At 46.9% G+C, this 22,804-nt stretch overlaps 1 protein-coding gene across 2 annotated transcripts in view; it reads left to right on the plus strand.

Moving 5' to 3' along the window:
• Positions 1-1,435: 1,435 nt before the first annotated feature.
• Positions 1,436-22,804, plus strand: part of PRRC2B (proline rich coiled-coil 2B) — a gene marked incomplete at its 5' end in the record, with an annotated part of 30,995 nt that continues 9,626 nt past the window's right edge. The window contains 20 exons of one of the 2 annotated variants that reach the window (XM_084272497.1): positions 1,436-1,550; positions 2,524-2,701; positions 2,917-3,019; positions 4,004-4,076; positions 6,809-6,952; positions 7,566-7,807; positions 8,148-8,269; positions 8,702-8,844; positions 9,431-9,521; positions 9,913-10,105; positions 10,494-10,809; positions 11,451-11,650; positions 14,043-14,250; positions 14,801-15,020; positions 15,661-17,724; positions 18,344-18,543; positions 19,033-19,178; positions 21,049-21,190; positions 21,762-21,844; positions 22,565-22,756. In XM_084272497.1, the coding sequence (XP_084128623.1) occupies positions 1,436-1,550; positions 2,524-2,701; positions 2,917-3,019; positions 4,004-4,076; positions 6,809-6,952; positions 7,566-7,807; positions 8,148-8,269; positions 8,702-8,844; positions 9,431-9,521; positions 9,913-10,105; positions 10,494-10,809; positions 11,451-11,650; positions 14,043-14,250; positions 14,801-15,020; positions 15,661-17,724; positions 18,344-18,543; positions 19,033-19,178; positions 21,049-21,190; positions 21,762-21,844; positions 22,565-22,756 (5,175 nt within the window). The remainder of the gene's footprint in view (positions 1,551-2,523; positions 2,702-2,916; positions 3,020-4,003; positions 4,077-6,808; positions 6,953-7,565; positions 7,808-8,147; positions 8,270-8,701; positions 8,845-9,430; positions 9,522-9,912; positions 10,106-10,493; positions 10,810-11,450; positions 11,651-14,042; positions 14,251-14,800; positions 15,021-15,660; positions 17,725-18,343; positions 18,544-19,032; positions 19,179-21,048; positions 21,191-21,761; positions 21,845-22,564; positions 22,757-22,804) is intronic. The other variant, XM_084272496.1, reaches the window with a different exon arrangement.

Raw genomic sequence — 22,804 nt, forward strand, 5'->3', positions numbered from 1 at the left:
GCAAATAGTGGTGCATTCTCAAACTGGCTGTATCAGACATGTTTGTGGTCTGTGCTTTGTTTTGAACATAATGCATGATGGAGTAATCCTCTTACCTGGAAGTCTTGTTTGATAAGGCATTGCTGATTGAAGTAGCCACTGGTCAGATGCAGTTTCTTTCAGAAAGAGTGATTTCTGGGCAGTGTTTGAAACATGCTGTCAGCTGGATGAGATTCAGAAAGGGTGAAGGGTGGGCAGGTCTGGTTATGTATAGTGATTGTTACTCCAACTTAGAGTTACAGCCCTAAGATGGGACCTAGCAGATGGTATAATAAAACTGCCAGCAGTTTTAGGCTTGAAGTGGAGGCTTACAGCAAGAACTCTGGAAATACAAATTATGTGTGAAAAGCTTAGATTAAGCTTCTGGCTTTGAGAAAACTGAGAACACAATTATGCTTGAAAAAAATGAAGGAAAGGTCCATTAAAAGTAAGCAGAGTTTATTTCCTGACATAGGACTTGACCTACAGTGTGTGAGCTCCCCATGTTTCAGCCTGTCATAGACTCCAGGAGCCAAAATGTGAAAGTAAAGGCAGTGCTTGCATGAAGGGTGTTAATCACAGTGTGTTGAGCCAGCAAAGATCAGGGTGAGAAATTAACAAATGACATCCATTGTGAAATGTATATTCATAGCTAAAAACGGTGTTGAAGGTGCCAGCAACAGAGAAATGTAATCTTTTTTTATAAAGTGTTTGCAGGGTTCATAGTAGAATTGCTCAGCCCACAGGTTCAAGAGTCTGAACCTGTTTCATCTGAGCAGTTGTTTTGGACTCCTTGGCTCTCGTGCCAGCAGACGGCAAAAGGGAATTTGAAGAAATATCTGTTGCCTTCAGGTGATGCTTTCGAAGCATTAATTGCTGGTACAAGTCATTAACTGTGGCCAGTGTGGAACCATAATCTTAAACATTACAAACCTGGCTCCCAGTGCTTCAGTGGGAAACCCAATGGTGAATTCCAGTGTGGTGTAAGACACGGTGCTTTTCTGTTGTGTTTCAGAATCCTTGTCCTTAGCTCTTCATTGTTAGATTTATTCTTGGAAAGCAGGGACTATGTTGACCACCCTCTTGTATTTTCATTAAGAAGCTCACCTCTTTCAGCACTGAAGTGGCATTAAAAGAAAAAGATGCTGAGAGAAGCGTGTCCCTGCAGTTCTTCCCATTCAGTTTGTGATTCTTAAACCCCACAAGCTTTTTGAGACCAAAGAGGAGAGGGTTAAAACCTTGTGATTTAGTGTGTCTACTCACTGAATACCTGCAGTTTGAAGAGTTGTGTGTGTTGTACTTTTTACTTGTCTGTGGCTAAATAATCCATTTGATGGCATTTCCTGGTTCCCTTCCATTAAAAGGCAGATCGGGAGCGGCGCAGAGAAATTTCCTTACTAGATGACATTTCATCGCAATGTCCGATCGTTTGGGGCAAATAACCAAGGGAAAGGATGGGAAAAGCAAGTACTCGACTCTCAGCCTGTTTGATAAGTATAAAGGAAAGTCAATAGAAGCTATCAGAACTACAGGTAAGACATGCCTTCAGAAAGCGCCTTTTTGTGTCTTCTGAGCGTGGTGCTGTCGAGCTGATCCAGGTGTTTGGGCCTGTGGAAGGCAGCTGGGACACAGAGCTGTTTGTGCTGCTGCCTCAGCCTGTGTTTCCTTAGTACTTCAAGGAAAATGTCTGTGGTTCTTTGTACTGCCGTTGTGGAGAGACATGGAGGAATCAAGGCAGAACAGCTGGGACACTCTTGGCCCTTTCCTTTAGCCTGTGCCCTTGCTTGCAGAGTTGTTGGGTTGTGAACCCTGAATGTAGCTTACAGTAAGCCAAGAAGACTTGCTGGGGCCTTGGGCTGTACCAAGACAGGGCAGTTAAGCTGACTGAAGTGTGTTAAGTCAGAGTGAGGTGAAAGTTGTGGACTGAAAGTCTCTGGGGAAGAACCTCAGTTAGTTTTACAGAGGAGATGTGACAAAAGTGTATGGTTGGGTCAAAAAAATGGAAACATTGCCTAGACTGGCTCTGGATTTGGTGTGGGAGTAGAAAACCAACTAAAATACCATCTTAATAGATGTGATCTGCTGGGGAGAGCTAAACAATCAAGACCATGGGACTTCTGGGTTAGATGACCAGTCTGTCTGTAAGAGGTGGACTCGTATTGCTGTATCCCTAAGCTGTGAAAGGGCAATGATGCTTCTTCTCAGTGAAGCAAGAGGAGTATCTGCACAGGTAGCTGAAAGACACTGTAGGCATTTTCTGTGAGGGTGAATTATTTTCCTCTCTCTCCCAACTGCTGTAGGAGGCTGCCTGTTAGCCAGCTGCCACAGCAGACCGCGGCTTCACCGTGGTCCTGTGGGGAATGACCTGTATGTTGACATAGCAGCAGTGATGCTGCTGCTTGTACAGTTCTGTTGGGACTGCACCCAGCCACAGTGTGCAAATTAAGGTTACTTACCTAGCAGGGTATAGCCCCCTCTGAGCTGCCGTTGTTCCTTTCTCACTAGTTATTCCTAGACATGGCTTACAGAGTCTTGGGAAAGTTGCTGCTGCCCGGCGCATGCCACCTCCTGCGAACTTGCCTAGCTTGAAGTCTGAGAACAAAGGAAACGACCCCAACATCATTATAGTACCCAAGGACGGTACAGGATGGGCAAACAAGCAGGATCAGCCAGACCAAAAGAGGTAGGTAGAGCTTCTCTTTGCTAAGCTTTGTCAGGCAAGCAGCAGCAGTTGAGCGCTGCTGTGCTGTGTGTTGGACCTTACAGTGATCAGTTCTGTCGTGCATGCTAGTATAGAGTCAGCGGTATCTTGATCTTTTAGCAACTGCTGTGTAGCCAGAGTTGTTTGTCTTCTTGCCTTCCTTCCCCTTTGATCTCACCTCTGCTGTCTCTCTTCAGTTCCAGTGCGACGGCTGCACAGCTGCAGGAGTCGCTGCCGCAGCAGGGTTTGCAGAAATCTGTCTCCAATTTACAGAAGCCGACACAGTCAATCAGTCAGGAGGTAGGTGCAAGCAGTCTGTGACTGCCACCCTGCTTCCCCTGTTCCCAGACAGCTTGAGGGTTTTAATTGCCTGTGTTGCCTCACACAAGTAAGAATCAGCAGACTGCACTTTACAGCTCCTATGTAGTCAGTTCTTGTAGAATTGTCTTGTCTCCGAGTTACTGTGCCCCAGGAGTGCTGTGGTACAGTTAACGTATCATTCTCTGCACGTCACCTCTGTACCTTTCTAGTGTGTGCAGCAAGTCTAGTTTCAGTCTAGGAAGAATGGCTGGAATGTGGGATGGCTGGTTAATGCTTCTAAGCTATTTTACTTTGGATTTGATTCAAGTGTTTCTTGGTGACAAGAGATCCAGTTCTTCATCCCAGCCTGATGAGACTTGATAAGAAGAGACTAATCGTGGGGGAAAAGTAGCCAGTGTCAGGACCTGGAAAAGCTACTAGCAATTAAAAGAGCTTCTATGGGGAGTGCAGGGATCTGGCTCCTCTGTGCTGCAGATTTCACACTTCTAGTTTAAAAAAACTTCCCAGCCCTTGAGGTTCAAGGAAATCAGGGCAAGAGTTGTGGTTTGATGGGAGGAGCGGTCAATGCATGAGGAAGTAGGGTGGCCTTCAAGCTGAGGTGTAGCATGGAACAAATCTAGAAGATTAAGAGGGACCATTTGGGAAAATGCAACAGAACAAAGAGAAAGTTTGATTAGAGGGAAGAAAGCAAGAGGAGTGGTTTGAGGAAGTAGTTGAAGATGAGCAGAGAATAAATGAGAGCACAGAAAAGAGGAATTTTATTTTTTTTGGCTGTAGCAGCATAGAACACTGGAGTGAGGAGCAGCAACCTTTAGCCCCAGTAAGAAGCTAGGGAGACCTGTGGTATCCTGTGACATCTGGATGATCTAGAGGTCTGAACTGTAGCAGGTGCCAGCCAGGAAATGAGAAACAGTCAGTCATGAGACTTCAGTCATCTGGGGGTTTTTTGTGTTTTGTTTCCAGAGTACAAATTCAGTGCCAGGTGGACCAAAGTCATGGGCACAGCTGAATGGAAAGCCAGCAGGACAAGAAGGTGGTGAGTATGATGTAATACCCAGCTCCATTTCTGTGTCTGCTTCTCTCAGACAGGCGTGAGATGGGGTAGACTCTGTTCCTGCCCTTCCAGTCTACACTGGTGTGGAATGGAACATAAAGTCTCTCTTGGTTATGGTGCAGTGAGGACTTGTTTTCAACCTCTGTAGTGTGTTGGCTGGAACCAATATAACTGCATGTGTTCAGGTCTGCCAGTGCAGACACAGCTTGGATGGAATGTGTTCCATCACAGTCTTGAACCAGAATGGTTCACGTGCCTGGGGAGCAGCAAGGAGTTCCCAGAGGTGAAGGTTTTGAAGGACAGGAGGGGAAACATTTGCCCCCTCACAAGCATCTTCCATCAGCCTAAAGCAGCGTGTGTAAAGGAAGAGGGGAGGGATTGGTTTAAGATAAGAAAGAAGAGGAAGCTGAAGAATGAGAATGTAGGTATCTCCGTGGCTAATGGCATGGGGCTCTTCACCTTATTAGGTGGTCAAAAGTGAGGCTGTAACGATGCCACTTGAGGAGGCTGTAGCTGGCATCTGTAGTCCATGGGTGTCATTACAGTGTCAGTGGGTGGAAGAGGCATTGAAGCTGGCACAGGATATGCTTGCTTACAGCTCAGCTGAGGCCTTTCTAGTAAGTCTCCCTGAGTAACTGTGCTGCTAATGGCTTCTGCTTGACTGAGGATCCGGAAGCAGTGTTAACATAAATTGGGAGTTAAGTTGTCTTCAGTTGCTTCCATTTCCACACAGGAGGTGGTTCCCAGCTGCACTGAGTACTGCTGTTAAAACTAGTGAGAGTAACAGCTCAGTTCCACTGTTTTAATGTGAACAGACCTGGTACCATACGGTTGTTGAGTAAAGTTGCAGAGAGATTTGAAAGAATTGAAACAGCTGCAGATGGCAGAAATGCAGGGGACAAGCTTATCCTAAATTAAATGAGTCCCTTAATGATCTCAAAGGCTAAATGTCAAAGCAGTGACTTCTGCTTGCCAGAGGTTGGTGGCCAGAGTAAAGGCTGTGTCTTAGTTAATTGGTGCTTTTTGGAGACTGTTGGTGTGTGGACCTCCTGTACAGTCGTATTGAAATCTGATATCTAACAATGTTCCTAAAGATTTTTTTGAAAACTTATTCTAGGTCACAGTTTATATTTCAATATAGAGTTCTCAACCCAAGGGAAGAGTTGCATGTGTGGCTAAGAGCAGCTTAATTAGAAGGTAAATGAATCACAGAAGCATCAGAAACCTGGTTGAAAGGACTTAGGCCATCCCATCCTTGCACCTCTTCTCCAGTGGCGTTGAACAACTACTTTTTCCCCTCTAAGCTAGTAGAGCAGTTTCTAATATTATCAACAAAGAGGAATGTCTTTTACTTTTTGCTGTCTTTTAGCTATTACTACTATAAAATCTTCTTTTTAGGGCATATCCTGAAGAAATGTCTGGTGAATTAGTGTGAATTGCTTCATGGCTGTATAAGGGGCATTTGGAGGGGAAAAAAAGTACCAATCTCTTATCAGTGTGATGCTGCTTAGAGTGTAAATTGTTAGTGCCTGCACGTTGCCAGTCATTACATTGTGCAGCCTTACCTGGGGTGTGGAAGCCTTCCCTGAAAGACACTTACGTGGTGTTAGTAATCCCATTGCTATTCTAGTTCAGTAGAGTAATGCAGTAGAAACCAAAACTCTGGGCACATCGCAGCTGTTCCATGGTGTATTTGAGAAGTGTTCTTCATGGGTAGTCTCATTTCTCTAAAGCATTTGAAGATGTTATGTGCAGCAGTTGCAGTGTCTTCCCTGGAAATCTTTGGATGGGAGGTCTTGTGCAGTGTGCAAGTTCCAGACTGGGGAAGTGACTTAAGCCAATCTTCCTTGTCTCTTTAGGCCAAAGAGGATAAAGATAGATGAGACTGTTTTGTCAGGTCTTCAGTACTCATTCTTGAAAATTTAACGTGATAATTCTGAAATGCCCTTTTTAGAAACAGCAAACCAAGGAACAGTTCTCAAAAAACAATTTGGAGGGTTTTTTTAAGTTTAATAGTGCCATAATGCTGAGAATTTCAATGCAGTGTTATCTTGCCAACAGATTTAGGAGAATTACTGTATGTTTTTTTCCAGTCCCTGGCAGGTTGTTGGGATGGACAGAAACCTGTCATTCTGGGGTGGCCGATGCCTCGGCAAGACAATGTGCTGATGACAAGAAATAAACTTGGCCTGATGTGGCCAGTAGTCTGCATCTTAAAAATGCAGCTGCAGGGAGGAAAGTGGGGTATATAGCACACAGCACTCGTTCCTTATCTGTGGCCTTTCATTGAGTATATTGCCAGAAATCTTAACAATAGGCTTCCATGGTAGAGTGAGATCTAAGCACAAAGAGTCTGAATGGAAATGTCAAATACTTGATAGCAGGGTATCGTCTATAAATGATTGTGCAGAATTTATATCTCTGCCTCAGTCTGAATTCTATACTTCACAGAAATAATTGGAAGCTGAGAAAGTTAACTCTTAGTTGAACATGAGAATTTAAATGATTGCAAGTTAAGAGTGTGGGAGTACTGGGTGGGGACGTGTTGTTGTGTTAGTGACAGTGTCTGAGAGTGTTTTGGATGTGAGTTGAGGTGCTGGTACGATAGTAATTTGGCCCAGATTTTAAGGAAACCTGATTTCAGGCCAATCTCATAAGGGAATTGAAAAGAGTGGAAAGATCATCTCTGAGTCCCACACTTATTTGTCTGACAGGTTCAAGGGCCTCAAGCCGACTGTTATCCTTCTCTCCCGAGGAATTTCCGACGCTGAAAGCAGCTGGCGAGCAGGACAAGGTTGGCAAAGAAAAGGGCGCCTTAGATCCGTCGTATGGGCCAGGACCAAGCCTCCGCCCCCAGAGTGAGTGAATGATTGTGTCCTCCTGCCTTGTCCCAGCTCGTAGACTGTGTTTTGGGCAAAGGGATACCAGTTCACAGTAGCAGCAGATATTCCACCCTTTGCCTTTTCTCTTTTTATGAGCTTGTGTGTGTCGAGCAGCCTAGCACAGACCACAGACTTGCGTGTGGTGCTGATGCTCACTGGCTGAGTTCTGTAATCCAGGCAGCCACAAATGGACAGTTACCTACTATGCTGTTTAATAAAAAAGTGCCCCTTCCTCATGAGTTAAGGGAGAGTCACCAGTGAAAAGACTGGGTGATATAATGTGACTTCTATTGAATTTTTGTGCATGATCTAATAGGCCTTAATTCTGCAGGATAAGGACTGTGGAAATGGGGAGCAGAATTGGTTGGAATTTAGACTGATTGATAAATGAGGACACTACTAGCACAGCAATTAGTAATGGCTGATTCTGCCAATGTCTTTGGAAAATAAACACATTTGGGAGTTTTCCTTGGTTCCTGATGGTTTTCTATGTGTGTAGTGTAATTAGGGCTTGACCAGAGTATTTGAGGTTTGCGACTCCTTGGCAAAGTGACTGTCTGTACTTACTTAATGATTACCTCCTTTCCAGATGTCACCAGTTGGAGGGAGGGCGGTGGGAGGAGCATAACCTCTGCTACATCTCTGACCGCCTCCCCTGCTGAGCTGGGCAGTAAGACCTCTAGCACAGGAGACGGAGCCCCCTCCTCAGTGAACGCCAATGATCCGAAGGAGCCGTCTCTCCGCCCAGCTCAGCCTGTTCGCAAAGGGGCTTCGCAGTTCATGGGAAACGTCTACCAACCACCTACATACCATGACATGCTACCTGCTTTTGTAAGTTGTCCTTTCTCCATGGCTGTGTGATGTCCTTGTTGCTTACAATGTGGTGGGGGGCTATGTGTGAGGAAGTCCTGCTTTCTGGACTCTCAGTTGGTTCCCAGGGCTTGCTGGGAGCAGTGTAGCCCAGCCTGGCTCAGCCAAAGGAAAATTCTCTGCTTTCCCTCTAGAGCTGCAGAGGGTAACTGTTAGCACCCAGCCTGTTAGGCAGCCAGGCATGAAATGTTTGGTTTCCATTTGTACGGATGCCGCCACTCTGCTTGTATTGTAACCTAATCTGGGTAAGACTTCCTGTGGCAAGGAGTAAACCAGACTACTCTACTTTGCCTTGTTCCAGATGTGTCCACAACAGCCTTCCGAGACCCCTGCACCGCTGGACCGAGGGTCTTTCCCTCTTCCTCAGCTTCGACTGGAGCCTCGGGTACCTTTCAGACAATACCAGATGAATGACCAGGATGGGTAAGTCTGCCCCCCTTGAGAGGCAGGTTTCAGGGTGTGACATGAACCGTAAATGAGGCAAAGATTTGGGCCAAGGATCCAGTTGTGTGAGTGAAGCTGCAGGCAGCCACAGAGGAAACATGATTTTTACCCAAAGCAGCAGTGCTTTGTTCCTACTACAGCAGCATCTGGAACATTGCAGGGCTGTAGGCACTGTGTGTCTGAAGAGCAGGTGGATGTGAGTAGACTGGAAGGGTTGCAGCTCTCATCAGTTAAGCCCTGGGAAGTGGGTACCAGGTAGACAAAGGAAACTGCTGGACCGGGAGAGGAACTTGGGGCCTGTGTTTATTCAGCTCATGGTAGAAGAGGCCTGATACACTGTTACAAACTCAGCTCTACAATCTTTTCTTCACAGTTTGCTGTTTCTAACAAATTTACTGCATTCCCCTGTAGAAAAGAGAACAGGCTCAGCCTGTCTCGCCCAACACGTCCAGTTCGGCAGCAAATGGAGAGAGCGCCTCGTCCCACCATCATCAATGCAGAGAACCTAAAGGGGCTGGATGAACTAGACACCGATGCAGATGATGGATGGGCAGGTAAAGTGCTTCCATTCTCTAGCTTAGGAGGTTAAGCAAATAGTTACTTCTCCTTGAAGCATGAAATAGCCAGCATATTCTGGTGGCTCTGCTTCACTTCTCCAGGGAGGAGGGAAGCAAAGAGCGGTCTTTGTAGTTGTAAAATTGCTGTTGGTGTAAATGATGACACAATGGATCCTTCTGATCCTTCCATCATACTACGCTCAAGGAAACGGATCTGAAGACTCCTAAAAACTGAAAACACCAAACAGCAAAAGAATTAGCAGTATGGCTGCTGGGAAGAACTTAGCCCTCCCTTTTCTGCCATGGCATTCAGTATTCAGTCACAGGTAGTCTAGCTTGGTGGCTGTCTCCTCATTTACAGCCCCCCTTCCCACGCTGCTTGCTGCTCCTCTTCTGGGACCAGCCCAGCTGTGTGTCCACACTACTCACATTTCCAGTACCTGTGGTGGACATTCAGCTTTCCATGTAGTTTATGCCAAGCCTGTGTTGTCTTTGGTTTAGTGCAAGAGAGGGCTGCAAGGTTTATCGGGACAAGGGACCTGTTTCTTCCTCACATATCCCTTCTCCAATCCTGCTTTTGTAGGCATTCATGATGAAGTGGATTACTCTGAGAAACTCAAGTTTAGTGAAGATGAGGAAGAGGAAGAAACTCTTAAAGATGGGCGACAGAAGTGGTAAGAAGCAGCTGTATTCACATCTACCTTTTTTTTTCCAATAAAAATAACAGTACCATGACCTTTTGAAAACTTGCTCTAAATGTTAAGGCTGAATCCCCCTGAGTCATACTGATTTATTTGATTCCAGTGGTCATTGAGTGGGCTTCAGAGATGTGTGTAGGTATTGAAGCTGCGTGCCAGGATGGAAGGCTTTTTTCCTCTTCCCTATTCTGTGTCTCACCTTTAATCTTGCTGCACCATAGTGGTGTTAGTCTATAGGAGGAGAAAGCACAGTGCTAATTCCAGTGTTGATTTTTTGGGGTCTTTCCTTTTTGTAAGCCAGTTGCCTTTGCCACTTGATAAGAATGCAAGTGCTTTTTGACTCAAGTTGTGAATGTTTACATGATAGGAACAACTGGGATCCCAGAAGGCAGAGGCAATTGTCCCTGAGCTCTGCAGACAGTGCAGATGTCAAACACACTGTGGAGGAAGGAAAGAACTGGAACGATTCAGTTGGCTTGTCCCGGTCAGTCCGGAAAGTGCAGGATTCCCAGCAGCCTCCAAGGAAGCTGAATGGCTGGAGCTCTGCATCTGACTACCAGGTAGGTTGAACTCATGTGAGTGGGCTTGTGCTGCTGGATCTGACGCATTGCTGTCCTTAACAGGACAGTTTGACATTTTATTGAAAACAGGATGCTGATGAATTTCTCAGTTCTTTGTTTATATCCAGCTGGAGAGGAATCCATCTGCATAGCACTCCCACTAGAGAAATGAAATTGAAGTTGGTCTGGAGCAGTGGGGTTGTCAGACAGTGGGAAAATGGGGCTGTTGAACCAGATTGCAGTAACTCCCACAACCAAAAGGGGGGTGTGTATACACGAGCATAGAGGGGAGGGAGTTAGGAGGGGATTTTCTCAGTGTGGGGTGTGAAGCTCAAGATAATGGAGATGTTTGGGTCATGCTTATTGAGGAATGTTTTTCCTGTTGCAGAAGCCTACCATGGGAAGTGTTCTCAGACAGCAGTCCCTTGAAGATAAAGAAGAAAAGGTGCCGTTGAGACAGAAGTTTGTGCACTCTGAGATCTCTGAGGCTGTTGAGAGAGCCAGGAGGCGACGGGAGGAGGAGGAACGGCGAGCCAGGGAGGAGCGTCTGGCAGCCTGTGCTGCAAAGCTAAAGCAGCTTGATCAGAAATGCAAACTGGCTCAGAAGAGTGGGGAGACCCAGAAACACCCAGAGAATGAAGATCTGCGACCCCCAAGCACAGAGAAGAATGCTGTGCAGGAGAATGGCCCTGCTTTCCGTAGAGGTACAGAAACAATGCTTGCTTCACTGTGTAAAAACTGTTTTCTCACTACTGTGCTGATGTTTTAAGTGTGGGGGGGAGTCCCTGGAAGGGAGCAAAAAGAGGGTTGTGCATGGGAGATGAACTGCTCCAAAATTCTGCAGAGTATTTCGGATTGGTCTTGAAGGCTCTTAGGGAAGAAAAAAGCCATTAAAACAAATGCCACATTCTCTGGTTGTCTTTACCAATGCTCAGTCAGCCTGTGCTAGCAAAGACCTTGTTGGAATGGGCCTCTTGATCCTCTCATGATTGGATGATGATATTCAAAAGTGCTCATGGGCCACAGGTCAGAAAATCAGTTATCAGTAAGGTTTTGGGAGTAACAGGGGAAGTGGACGTTTTCCCAAAGAGCCATAGCAGAAGGCTGATTGCAGAGGGAACTCTGAATTTGTGACTAAGATAAGATGGACAGAGCCTGCTTGAGCTGTCAAGGCAAATCAGGGAGATTGATTGTGTGACACACACACACATATATATATATATGATTATTATGAAGTTCAACCACGTAGCATGGTCAGGACATGGTGTGGGCATGTTGTGGTGTGGTGGTGCACTCACAAGCCCTGTGATTGAGGGCTCTTCAAGGCTTATGTTCTTCTCTGCAGCAACACCTGAGTTCCACACACAGGATGTCTCTGGCTATCTGGAAGAGGAAACACCTGCCCCAGCAGCAGCAGCAGCAACAGCAGCCCAAAGCAGCAGTGAGGAGGAGCTCAGAGAAGCTCCCTCCCCAGCACAGGAATTCAACAAATACCAGAAGTCTCTTCCCCCACGATTCCAGAGGCAGCAGCAGCAACAGCAGCAGGTAATAGGTGTGACACTCCCACCCCTCTTCCTTTAGATGCCCTCCAAACCATTTACTTAATTCTCAACAGTCACACAACCAAGTAACCAACTGTGTTTGGGCTGGGAAGTGATAAGTGGGAGTTTTAACCTGGCCTTTTTCAGCACTTTGGATCACAGATGTGTCGTGTGTGAGAGGGGTAAAAGGGCTCTCCTCAACGTTGCAGGAGTTGTACGTGCAGCCTGTGATGCTGGAGCTGTTATGGGTGGGGCTTTCTGGGGTGAGGGGTGGGCAGGCTGGGTGTGCCACTTGCCTGGGAGAAAAGTAGATGCTGCTGTCAGAAATGTTGACTTGTTGCATGGTTGTCTGGGTGTCTCCTGAGAAAGTGAAATCTTAGGAGTAGGTGGTTTGAAGCAGAGCTCTGTTTTGCAAACGTATCTATGCAGTAGAAGTGGGGATGTTCTACTTCCCATGTCCAAAGCCAGGAGAGCAGCAGTGGCTGCCTTGGAACTTGTTCTAGACCCAACCCAGTGAAGCTTCTGATGCTTTTGGCTGACAGCTGAACCTGGTTAACATCTGTTCTTACTCCCTGGCATGAGATGGGAGCTGCTGTTCTTCAGCACTACTGAATACACAGGCTGAGGGAGAGGAAAACCTGTGAGGACCAGTGGCTTTCATTTCACTTGGCACTTGCTGTGCCCTTACCCTGTGATGTGTGGGCAGCAGTTTGCTTGCTGTGGCAACCTGCTTAGGTTGGCAGGTGCTTGGACTCTGCTGAGAGTTGTGATGCAGCATACTTCTCCCAACACTTGCCTTTGCAGAGAGGTGGCTCTCTACATCTGGTCTCACCTTCTACCTACCCAGGTTTCTTTCTCCTGTGAAGTTCTTTCACACTGATATTTTCTTTGAACCATAAATATGTCTGGTTGTAATTGTTGGGGTTTTTTTGTTTGTTTCACTGAAAAGTCTCTTCTAGGGCTCTGAGACAGCAGCCTGAACTGCTCTGTCTTGCATCTTTCCTGGCCTTACCATGCTGCCTGTGCTGTACATATTGCTCAGCTCTTCCAGATGCAGTGAGTCTCCTTAGGGCGAGGGACAGGATATCCAAGCTTGAGATAATTCAGAGTTAATTGCTATTCTTGTAGGATAACCACTTGAAATGTGATATAATCAACGCTGCTGCAAACCTTAGTGAAGAGCACACAGTTGGCTTTTGCTTGGAAGCTCAGTAATTGCTCTTTTATGGATGCTCCCCTGTGCTTGTTACTGGGCAGTTGACATTTTCGTGATTCAAATGTACAGCAGCAAACGTGGCTAATGTTAATCTTTCAAAGAGATGCTCTTAGACTAAAAGTAATTGGATGTCTTTGCTGTCATGCTAATAATACCACAGGTCATTGCTACTGGAAGAACATGAAACTTTCATTTTGTTTTCTCTTATTCTCTGTGGTGTTAGTATGTATAAGGCAGTTGGTATTTTGTCTGGCTTGTGCTGCACTGGTAGTGATGGTTCTGTGGAAAAAAACAAAAGCTGGGGTTTGTGCCATTAATGAAATGTTTTCTCCAAGGTACTGGAGCACTAGATAACTTGGAGATAATCTCTGCATTTATCTGAGTTTCTCTCTTGCTGTAATGATGTGTCAGGTTCAGACTTCAAGGTGGTTCTCTTGCTCTGCAGTAAGGGATTGGCTTTTTAATAAACAGCTACGGTAGCTGATACTGATATAAGCTTAGTAAGAAAAGCTGGTGGAAAGTTTGACAGGTAAATAGATGTATTTCATGTTAATTGGAGCTGTTTATCCTTAGAAGGCTTTCTTCTGTAGACAAAGCTCCCTTCAAATATAGGCTGTTCTTTGACCTTTAGCAGAAGTTAAATGTCAGATCAGATAAGCATCATGACAGTCCTCTGCTAAAGGAAGGTGGACTGGCCATGTGGGAGATGGGACACAAGCTGAAGGTGTCAGCTCATCTCTGGAGGGTGCACAGGAAATACTGTAAAATATTAATAGCTCTTCTAAATTGAGTTTAGGTTGTTCTTATATAATCTGTTGTGTTAACATTAGTAGAACCAGTATATATATACACTAAATAACTTACAATTGCATTTCCTCTGAAGAGCAACATCTTCTAAAGTATTTGGTTCAAATTAGGAAATTTGTGTTGAGAAAATGCAAACTTGAGTCTTGAAGCTGATCTCCTGCATTTGGGCAGGTAGTGTGGCACAGAGTGGTCTGAAATGCTGTCTGTTCTGGGTATTTGGAGAATAACAATAACTGCCCTGTTGCCAGTTGGTGGTGAACTGCCCTTAGCTACTCTGCCTTCCCACCTGATCTGGTTTTGAGCCTCATGCTGGATGTGTTTTCCTTTGGCTGGTCGGTTTGGAACCATGACCGTTGCCCATCTTTCCCTGCAGGAGCAGCTGTACAAGATGCAGCACTGGCAGCAGCAGCAAGTCTATCCCCCCCCATCCCATTCCCATCCCCAGCGGACGTTCTACCCCCCGCACCCCCAGATGCTTGGCTTTGACCCTCGCTGGATGATGATGCCCTCCTACATGGACCCTCGCATGGCTCAGAATCGCACTCCTGTGGATTTCTACCCTTCAGCCCTTCACCCTTCAGGTAAGGTGTTCTCCTTGTTTCTTTTTATCATGGCAGCTGAGTTGGTCCATATCTAAAAATTTACAGCAGCTGTTTTTCAGACCTAAGACTTCGGAAGTTTTTGATCTACTTGGGGCTTACTCTAATTGTGAACTCTTAATAGACCCTCTTCAGGAAATGTGATGGATAAATCCTGTAGTAGTTCCTGAGCTCTGTGCATCTTGCACCTTCCTACCTTGTTACCAATCCTCAAAGGTGTGAATATAAACATCAGGATGTATAAATCATTCCCTTGAGGATATAGTTAGTTTTCACACACCTGCCTACTTCCAAACTAGTGATGTTGTGTAGTGTTCTGTGCAGGCTGGGCTCTGGAAGCTGTCACCTGTATCGCTCCAGGTGTATATCCCAGCTGTGTATTAACCAAGTGCAGTCCCTGCTGTACCAGGAAGGCTTCCATGGCTGCAGTTACCCCCTGCCCTGGAAGGAAGGGTAGTCAAGCTAGCTCTAGATTGTTAATTCTTCTTGGCTACGAGATCCTTGTGTTAATGGTGTGAACTCTTGTGTCCAGGAATTATGAAGCCCATGATTCAGCAGGACTCCATTGGTGGGAGCAGCTGTCGGTCTGAAGATCAGAACTGTCAGGCAGGGCAGGCGGAAAGGAAAACTGCTCCCTTGGACCCTGTTCCAGTGTGGGGCCAGGAGAGCTACACATCTCTGCAGAGCAAAGGGTACTCCCTGTCACATCAAAAACAGGCTGACAGCGTGACCGTGGAGGGGCTGCATGCCAGGTGAGTGCAGAACTCGCATGTCCTCATGCATGCTATGATGTGAGGTGCTGTCCTAGGTCACCTCCTGAAGAGCAGGTGCAGAGTTGACCCAGAAGATACCTATGAACAAGGCAAGGTGCTGATCTGGTAGCACCTGACACTGCTGAGTGTTTGTGTCCTGGAGGTGCTTACAGAGCTATTCAGAGGGGGTTTTTTTCATCTGAGCCAGTCAGGGCTGACCAGCTTGGAGCCTGCTCAGTAGGAGAGAGAGGTACTTGTCATCTACGTGGATAGGTACAGAAAACAGTAAAAAATTCTGATGCTTACTAGTTGTCTCCTAATTCTTTGGGACTTTCTGAAACCAGTTCCTTGTTTTCAGATCCCCACATAAATTGGAGGCTGAACCTCCCTTTATTTCTTTGTTTGCTGCCCATTATAGGAACCACTTGCTTTATCATCCATTGATTTGACAAACCAGGCAGTATAGCCTGGGGCCACGTCAGATCTGCCCAGCAGTCAGGTATTCAAGGGCTCATTACCTCATGATTTAGAACAAACGCCAATTTGTTTATTTGTTTCCACCTCTTCTGTGCAGCCCTGGCCCTTGGAGATGTGCTGTGCTTTGCATTAGCTAACTTGATATTGCTTGTTTCCTCCTCAGGAATGACAGTTACTCTGCTTCTCCTGGAAGACCAGAGAGTCTGAGCACCCAACGAGATCTCTTTGAGGAGAGAGGGGAGGAGTACTTGAATGCTTTTGACAAGAAGGCCCAAGCAGACTTTGACAGCTGCCTGTCCTCTCAAAGGATTGGACAAGATCTCTTGTTTCAGCATCAGGAGACCGTGCAGGAAACCTGTTCTGCTGGCAACCGCCATGCAAACTTAAGGTGTTCACCCCTGGAGCCTGATTTCATCCAAGCAGAGAAGAAGCCTGAGTATAATGGTTGGGATATCAACCACCATCAGAAACCGGCAGAGACTGCTGCAGAAGTTGCTGAGGAAGCACCCAGAGATGAGCAGTCATTCAGTGCTGACCCATGGAAGAAAGAAGGAGCTAATACCAAACAGGCCACTGAAGAGACAACAGAGTGGGCTCCTGAGAACCGGAACACCAATGGTCAGCACCAGGAGCAAATGGGGAGGACCAGGCGATCGGGTCCCATTAAAAAACCAGTGTTGAAAGCCCTCAAAGTGGAAGAGAAGGAGAAGGAGATGGAGAAGGTTAAACTGGAGGGAGAGGACAGCTCACGCCCACTGAAGGAGAAGGCAGCTGTTCAGAAAGTAGAAAATGAGTCAGATGATTCTGCAGCTTTACTGAACTCCACGCGTTACCTGCTGGATGACAAAGGTTCCTCCCAAGCAAGCCTTGCCAGAGAGGCTGAGAAATCCCAAGAGGAAGAAGAGGAGGAAGAGGAGGAAGAGAAGCCAGAAAGAACTTGGGAGAACAAACTATCCAGAGAGTCTGGTGATCTCCCTCCAACGAAAAGAAACAACTGGATCTTCATTGATGAGGAACAAGCCTTTGGTGGAAGAGGGCAAGGGCGTGGGCGAGGGCGAGGCTTCAGAGAGTTCACTTTCAGAGGTCGAGGCACTGTTGTGAGCAGCCGGGGAGTCTATAACAACCAGCGGAGCAGCCGAGGGCGAGGGCTTCGGGAGTTCAGCCAGCCAGAGGACTTCCCCAGGGGCAAGCCAAGGCGCCGGATTGCGAGTGAGACACACAGTGAAGGGTCAGAGTACGAGGAGCTCCCCAAGCGTCGCCGGCAGAGGGGCTCAGAAAACAGCAACGAAGGGTCTGTGCTGGACAGGGAGGACAGTGATTTGAAGAAGGGAGACTTCAAAGAGTCTTGGAGGTCCAACAAAATCTATTCAGATGATCACAATAGTTTGGATCCTAAGATGAGAGCTCCAAGAGCTTTTGGGAGATCACTGCCACCGAGACTGAGCAACTCTGGCTATGGGCGAAGGGGTTTCATGGGGAAGGAGCCCACCCAGTGGCAAGGCAGGAATGGAGGAGCAGGCTGGCAGGAGTACAGCCACACCTCTCCATCGGACACTTTTGGGAGTAGGCAGCAGTCTGACAGGGACTATATTCAGGATTCTTATAAACACGTGGATTCCTTCTCCAGCCGGGTTTTTGATGAGAGTCATCTGGATGACAAAAGGCACTTTTTCCAGGAGGATTACTCAGCAGATCAGGAGAACATAGAGAACAGGCCCTTCAGGAGGCGGCGTCCCCCCCGCCAAGACAAGCCCCCACGATTCAGGCGCCTCAGGCAAGAGAGGGAATCAGTCGGACAGTGGAACCCGGAGGAGGGAGGCCCCAACCTGCTGCCCAGCCAGTGGCCTGGGAGACCCAAGCTGACCTCTGGAGAGAAGAGCAGCATGTCAGGCAGAAGGTCTCCTGAGCTGTCCTACCAGAACTCATCGGACCATGCCAACGAGGAGTGGGAGACTGCATCAGAAAGCAGTGACTTCAGCGAGCGGCGGGAGAGGCGTGATGGAGTTTCGGAGAGCGAAGGCCAGCTGGAGGGTAGCCTCGGGAGTGGCGGTGTGGGGGAGAAGAGGGAGCTGGCGAAGAGGAGCTTCTCAAGCCAGAGACCCCTCGTCGACAGGCAGAGCCGCAAGGCTGATCCAGCAGGGTTTGTGGAGCAGTCTGTCAGGACTGGTGTAGGAGCAGCTTCCAGATACGAGAGCCAGCAGAACGGGACACTGATAAAAAGCAAAAGGTAAAGTTACAGACCCCTGTCATTTGATATGCACATATTAGAGGAATGGAGATGGGATGGACTGTGGGTGAGGATCTGTGTTTCTGGCTACTACACGTGACTTACAGGACCATTTATCCAGCCTTAGAACATCCAAGAGTTTCATTACCACCTGTTTTACTTTGCTTCCATGCTGGCAAGCCAAGTTCATGGAATTTGCTGTGGGCATGACACGTGCTGCAAATCTTAACTGAGTTAAGTCAAGACAGCTTGCCAGGAAATGTGTTAATTGCACAGAGGACCAGGGGAGCTGTTAAAGCAGTGTCATGGGAGGGTGGGAGACACTCTGCAGAAGCAGAGAACCATCCCGTGAGGACAAGCTTAAGGTATTAGCTTTGTTGTGGGGGAAGCATGTTGCTTGATTCATGAGTACAGGTGTTTTTCTGTTTTCATTCCACTTCCCTAGTAACATCCTTGTAATGGGCTGTGTGCTCAGAATTTAACATCTGTTTCAGTTGAGCAACAGCTGGGGAAGGATGAGGTGTGATTAGAAACCTGGCAAAATAAAGCCCATATATTTTCTTCTTGCTACTTTTACTCGTCTTCTAGTGACAAACCTAATTACTTTCTTTCCTTGTAGATCTCCAGAAGAAGGAGGGAGCCTTGGTAACACCAGTGGTGGCAGCAGCCACTCCATTTACAGCTTGGATAGGGCTTCCCATGCCAACTCAGAAAGTGCTGAGGGACCAGGTAAAAAGCCAGAGAAGGAACCCAAAACCACCGCACAAAGAGCAAGTGAGAAGGGAGAGGCCTTGTCACAGTTCGAACTGAGTTATGGAAGTGAGTGTCTTCATCCATTTGTTTCTTTAAAGGGCTCACACACTGGCTGACTTCAAGCCAGGCTGATTCCATCCATTGTAACATTAAATATCAGGTTAGATTACTTTCTGTGTATTTATATGAACAGGAAATTTCAGTATATCTAGACGGGGAAAACATGGAATATTTGGGAAGGTATGAGGCTTGTTTTCACTGATGCTACACCTTAAGTTACCCAAGTTACCACATGGCATACATTCCCAAGCTCTCCCAACTGGAGCATCTTCATCTTGAGGCAGAGGAGAATAAAGCTCTGCAGGATTTAGTTGCTGGTAGATGACAACAGTCTACCATAGCTTAGTTTTCAAAGCTTAGCTGCAGTACTGCTGGCAGAACTTGTTTGCCTGCAACATGGATCGTATTTGGAATGCACTCTCAGAAGTTTTAATTTGTAAAGCTTTATGTGCATACATTTGCACACAATTTCTTCCCTGTATATGCTTTATTCAGGTCCCATCATTGATAATCGGGTGTCGAACACAGCAGAAGAGAATGAAGTAGGTTCAATGGCAGGTGAAGGCTTCATTGAGGTTCTTACTAAAAAGCAGCGTCGTTTACTGGAAGAGGAGCGAAGGAAGAAGGAACAGGCTGCTCAGGTGAGGAGTGGGAGGCAGGAAAAGCTCAACATGATAAATTGTTTAGACTGCTGGTAGGGTGTCGTGGTTTTACCCCAGCTGAGAGCCAAGATCCGTGCAGCTGCCTGCTCTTTAAAGGAAAAGAGGAGGGGGAGAAAGGTGGGGGGGGTTGAGGGAAGGGAAGGGAAAAGGAAGGGACAAATAACAACCCAAAACCAAGAAACTAAAAACCCGTGGGTTGGGATAAGGGTAGTTTACTAGAACAGCAGAAAGATAAAATATAACAATGCTGACAGGACTTTAGAGCAAAAAATCTATGAAAGTGTTGATACACAATGCAGTGTCTCACCGAACCCACAGCTCAGGCCGTGCCACCCAGAGCCGTCCCGGAACCCGACCGTCCCCCAAAAACCGTGTGTCCTGGAGCCGCCCCCTCCTCCTCCCATCAGCCCCCTTTGTACTGAGCAGGACGTCATTGGCATGGAATACTCTCCTTGGCCAGTTTGGGTCACCTGTCCTGGCTTCGTCCCCTCCTTTCTCATTAACAGAGAAATATGAAGAACTGAGAAAGTCTTTGACTGCTTGACCACAACTAAAAACATCCGGGTGTTATCAGCACTGCTTCCATTGTAACACCCAAACACAGCATTCCAGCCACTGCTACAAAAGAAGCTAACTCCATCCTGACTGAAACCAGGACATAGGGAAATGGGGCCCCAAAAAGTGTTTGGATGAGCAGTAAAGCATGCAGCTGGCCAAAGTAGGACAAATCCTGTGTTAGGCCCAGGAAGCATTTTGGCTTTGGGGAGGGGGGGCCATCAGTCTGGAAAGGGTAGTTAGATTTCTGACTGCTCATGTTTGCTAGTGGAATTGTTGCTTTTAAGTTATGTGTGGTTTTCTCAAGTGATCCTTACCCAAAGCAACTCGGCTTGCTGAGTTGCTGGCTGTAGTTGGTGGGATATTGGGCAGCAGTGAGCAGTGGAGGGCCTCTTGCTGTGTCATGTGCTTTTGCTAAAAGCAGGATATGGGAGCTTCCTTGCTGGAGGTATCTGTCTGTCCATGTCTGGGCACCTGACCAGAAAGAAAACACACTGGAAGAGGTTCTAACAATTTTGATTCATAATAGGATGAAGGAGTTAATTTACAAGAAAAGATGTAATCCTGCAGTGTGGATAGCTTAAATCATGGCAAGGGGTGGGGGGGATTTGTCTGCATGCACTGGAAGAGTGGCAATTCATTGGGGGATAAGAGAATATTTTGACATGAAAGGAGACTTAGTGAAAATTGGAGGACTTAATGCAGATGTACAGCATTGTTGGGAAATCTTTTCTGACAAGGAGGGCTTGTGGTAGGTTCAGAGGGTCTCGAGTTATAAAAGCCTGGTTGCTTGGCATCTTTAAAATGAAGCTGGAGATGTTATGGGGGTGTGCAGTGGGAAAGGTCTTGTGGTAGCTGTAGAGATGTGCTTCTCTTTCTATGCAAATCTTGGCTCTGTGAAACAGCCATTTCTTTATTATTAAATTAATTGATCTTGCTTTAGCTGGAGTAGAAGAAAGGAATTAGGCAGGGCAAGTCTGTCTGTAGCATTTGCTGTGCTTTGTATCCTGTGCCCCATCTCCACAAAAGAGAAAATCTCATGCTGCTGAATGCAGCTTTCTTCCCTGCCTTGTTACACTGGGGGAACCTCCCAGTAGCCACAGGGTCCATTTAAAAAAGAACCTACCAACCACATGAAGGTGGAGGGAATCAGAACTGCTTTATACAGTTCTGCTGCAGGAGTTGGGAGCTTTTCCCATTGCAGCATTTAGGAGTCCAGGGTTTGGATTTGCCAGGAACAAACTGTTAGCCCAGTGCAGTAATGGGTCTTTGGCCTGTGTGTTTCCTCTCCCAGGCACCAGCTAAGGCCCGCGTCCTTCAGTCTCGCATTCCTCCTCGATTTGCTAAGAAGCAGAACAGCTTGTGCTTGGAGCAAAGTGATGTAACGGTGTCTGGAAGCAGCCTGGGCACAGAGATCTGGGAGAGCAACAGCCCAGGTAAGTTTGGGTCAGTTTGTTGCAGCTGGGGAGTCTTCTGGTGTGTGCAGGAAAGACAAGGTGTCTCTGTGTAAGAGGAGACATCCTTTTCCTTTCTGGTGCTGGAAGCAGTAGGGGAGCTAGCAGACATCTGGAGCAGCATCTCTTTAAAGCTGTATTGTTCAACCATCCTCCTCCTGTAGCTGACAGTGTCAGTCTCCTAATCTGTTTCTTGAGTCTTGTAATGTCAAGACCCTATGTAGCCCTGTTGGTTTGGAGCTCCTTCAGCCATTTTCTTTCTTTGCCTTCCTCTGTTTTCTCATCCTCTAGCCCCAAATGACTAGTAGCTCCCCTGCCTCTAACTCAGATCTTTTTCCTGTTGTTTTCGTGTTCTCTAAGAAATCCCTTCCCTATTCTTTACCCTTGCTCTCCATACCCTGTCTCCTCTGTGCTGTGTCATGTCTCAGCTGAACAGGCAGCACTAGCTTTTTGAGGTGGTGAAAATACCCTGTCTTACATCTAGAAATGGAAAGTTAAGTGTTGCATGCGTGGTGTTTCAAGCAGCTGAACCCTGCCCTCTGTTCTCTTCCAGCTCTTTCTGTTCAGTCTCCTGGCAGTGATTCCTGGAGCAAGCCTGTAAATACCTTTAATGGTACTGAATCTAGCACTGCTGAGGTAAGTGGCACCCAATGTGCCATTCAGGTATTGTGTGTATAAAATATTAACGTAGGTGGCTTATGCTTCTCATTGCTCCATCTGTGCTTAGTGACTCTCAGCTCTGCTTGTGCAATTTTAAACTGTCTCTTTGCAGTTCTAATTTGAGCTTGATGCTGCTCAGATCTTGCCCGAGAAGGGTCAAGTGCTGCTTGGTGTTACCTGTGGGTGTAAATTCTGAGTAACTATCTGGTAGGAATTCCAGGGTTATGCTCCTAACTGGACACAGAATGTGGTTGAGGATGGTGGAATCCCGTAGGTGATGTTTGTGCGCCTCATGCCTTTGAGCAGTGTGTAGCTGTAGTCTTAATGCAGGGAGGGCAGAGGAGGTTCCTGAATGCTTCATGCTTCACCTCTGGAGACCAGGGTTCAAATCTGGTTTGGGTCACAAGTGAAATGAGTTTGGCAATCCCATCTTAGTTACTACTGAGTGGGACACTTTCTTCCTGACTCTGAAGCCATGGTCCGGTTCGTGCATTGGTTAACTTGTCTCATGCTTGCGTAGAGCTGAAGCAGCAGCCAAGGGAAGCTGCAGGTCAGGCCCAACTTCTTTGCAGTTAACCAAGAATATGATTTGAAAAGGGGACATACTCTTGCTGTTTTCTGGGATTATTTTTTTTTTCCTCCTTTGTGGAGCTGGGTCGGAGTCCGGGGCTTTAACACATTTCGTGCTTTGCATAGCAGGGTTTTAAAGGCAGCCAGGGGGATAGTGGCATTGACTTGAGCGCGGAGTCTCGGGAATCCTCCGCTACCTCCTCTCAGCGCAGTTCTCCATATGGCACCCTCAAACCAGAGGAGATGAATGGGGCTGGCCTGGTGGACCCAAAGCCTGACTGCCAGAAGGAGCAAGTGCAGAAGCAATCTGATAAAAAGGTAATCTGGATTTGCAGCCAAGCCAGAGCGCATAGTGAGAGACCTTGT

The sequence above is a fragment of the Gallinula chloropus genome, assembly GCF_964237585.1.
Source record: "Gallinula chloropus genome assembly, chromosome: 18".
NCBI classification, from domain to species: Eukaryota; Metazoa; Chordata; class Aves; order Gruiformes; family Rallidae; genus Gallinula; species Gallinula chloropus.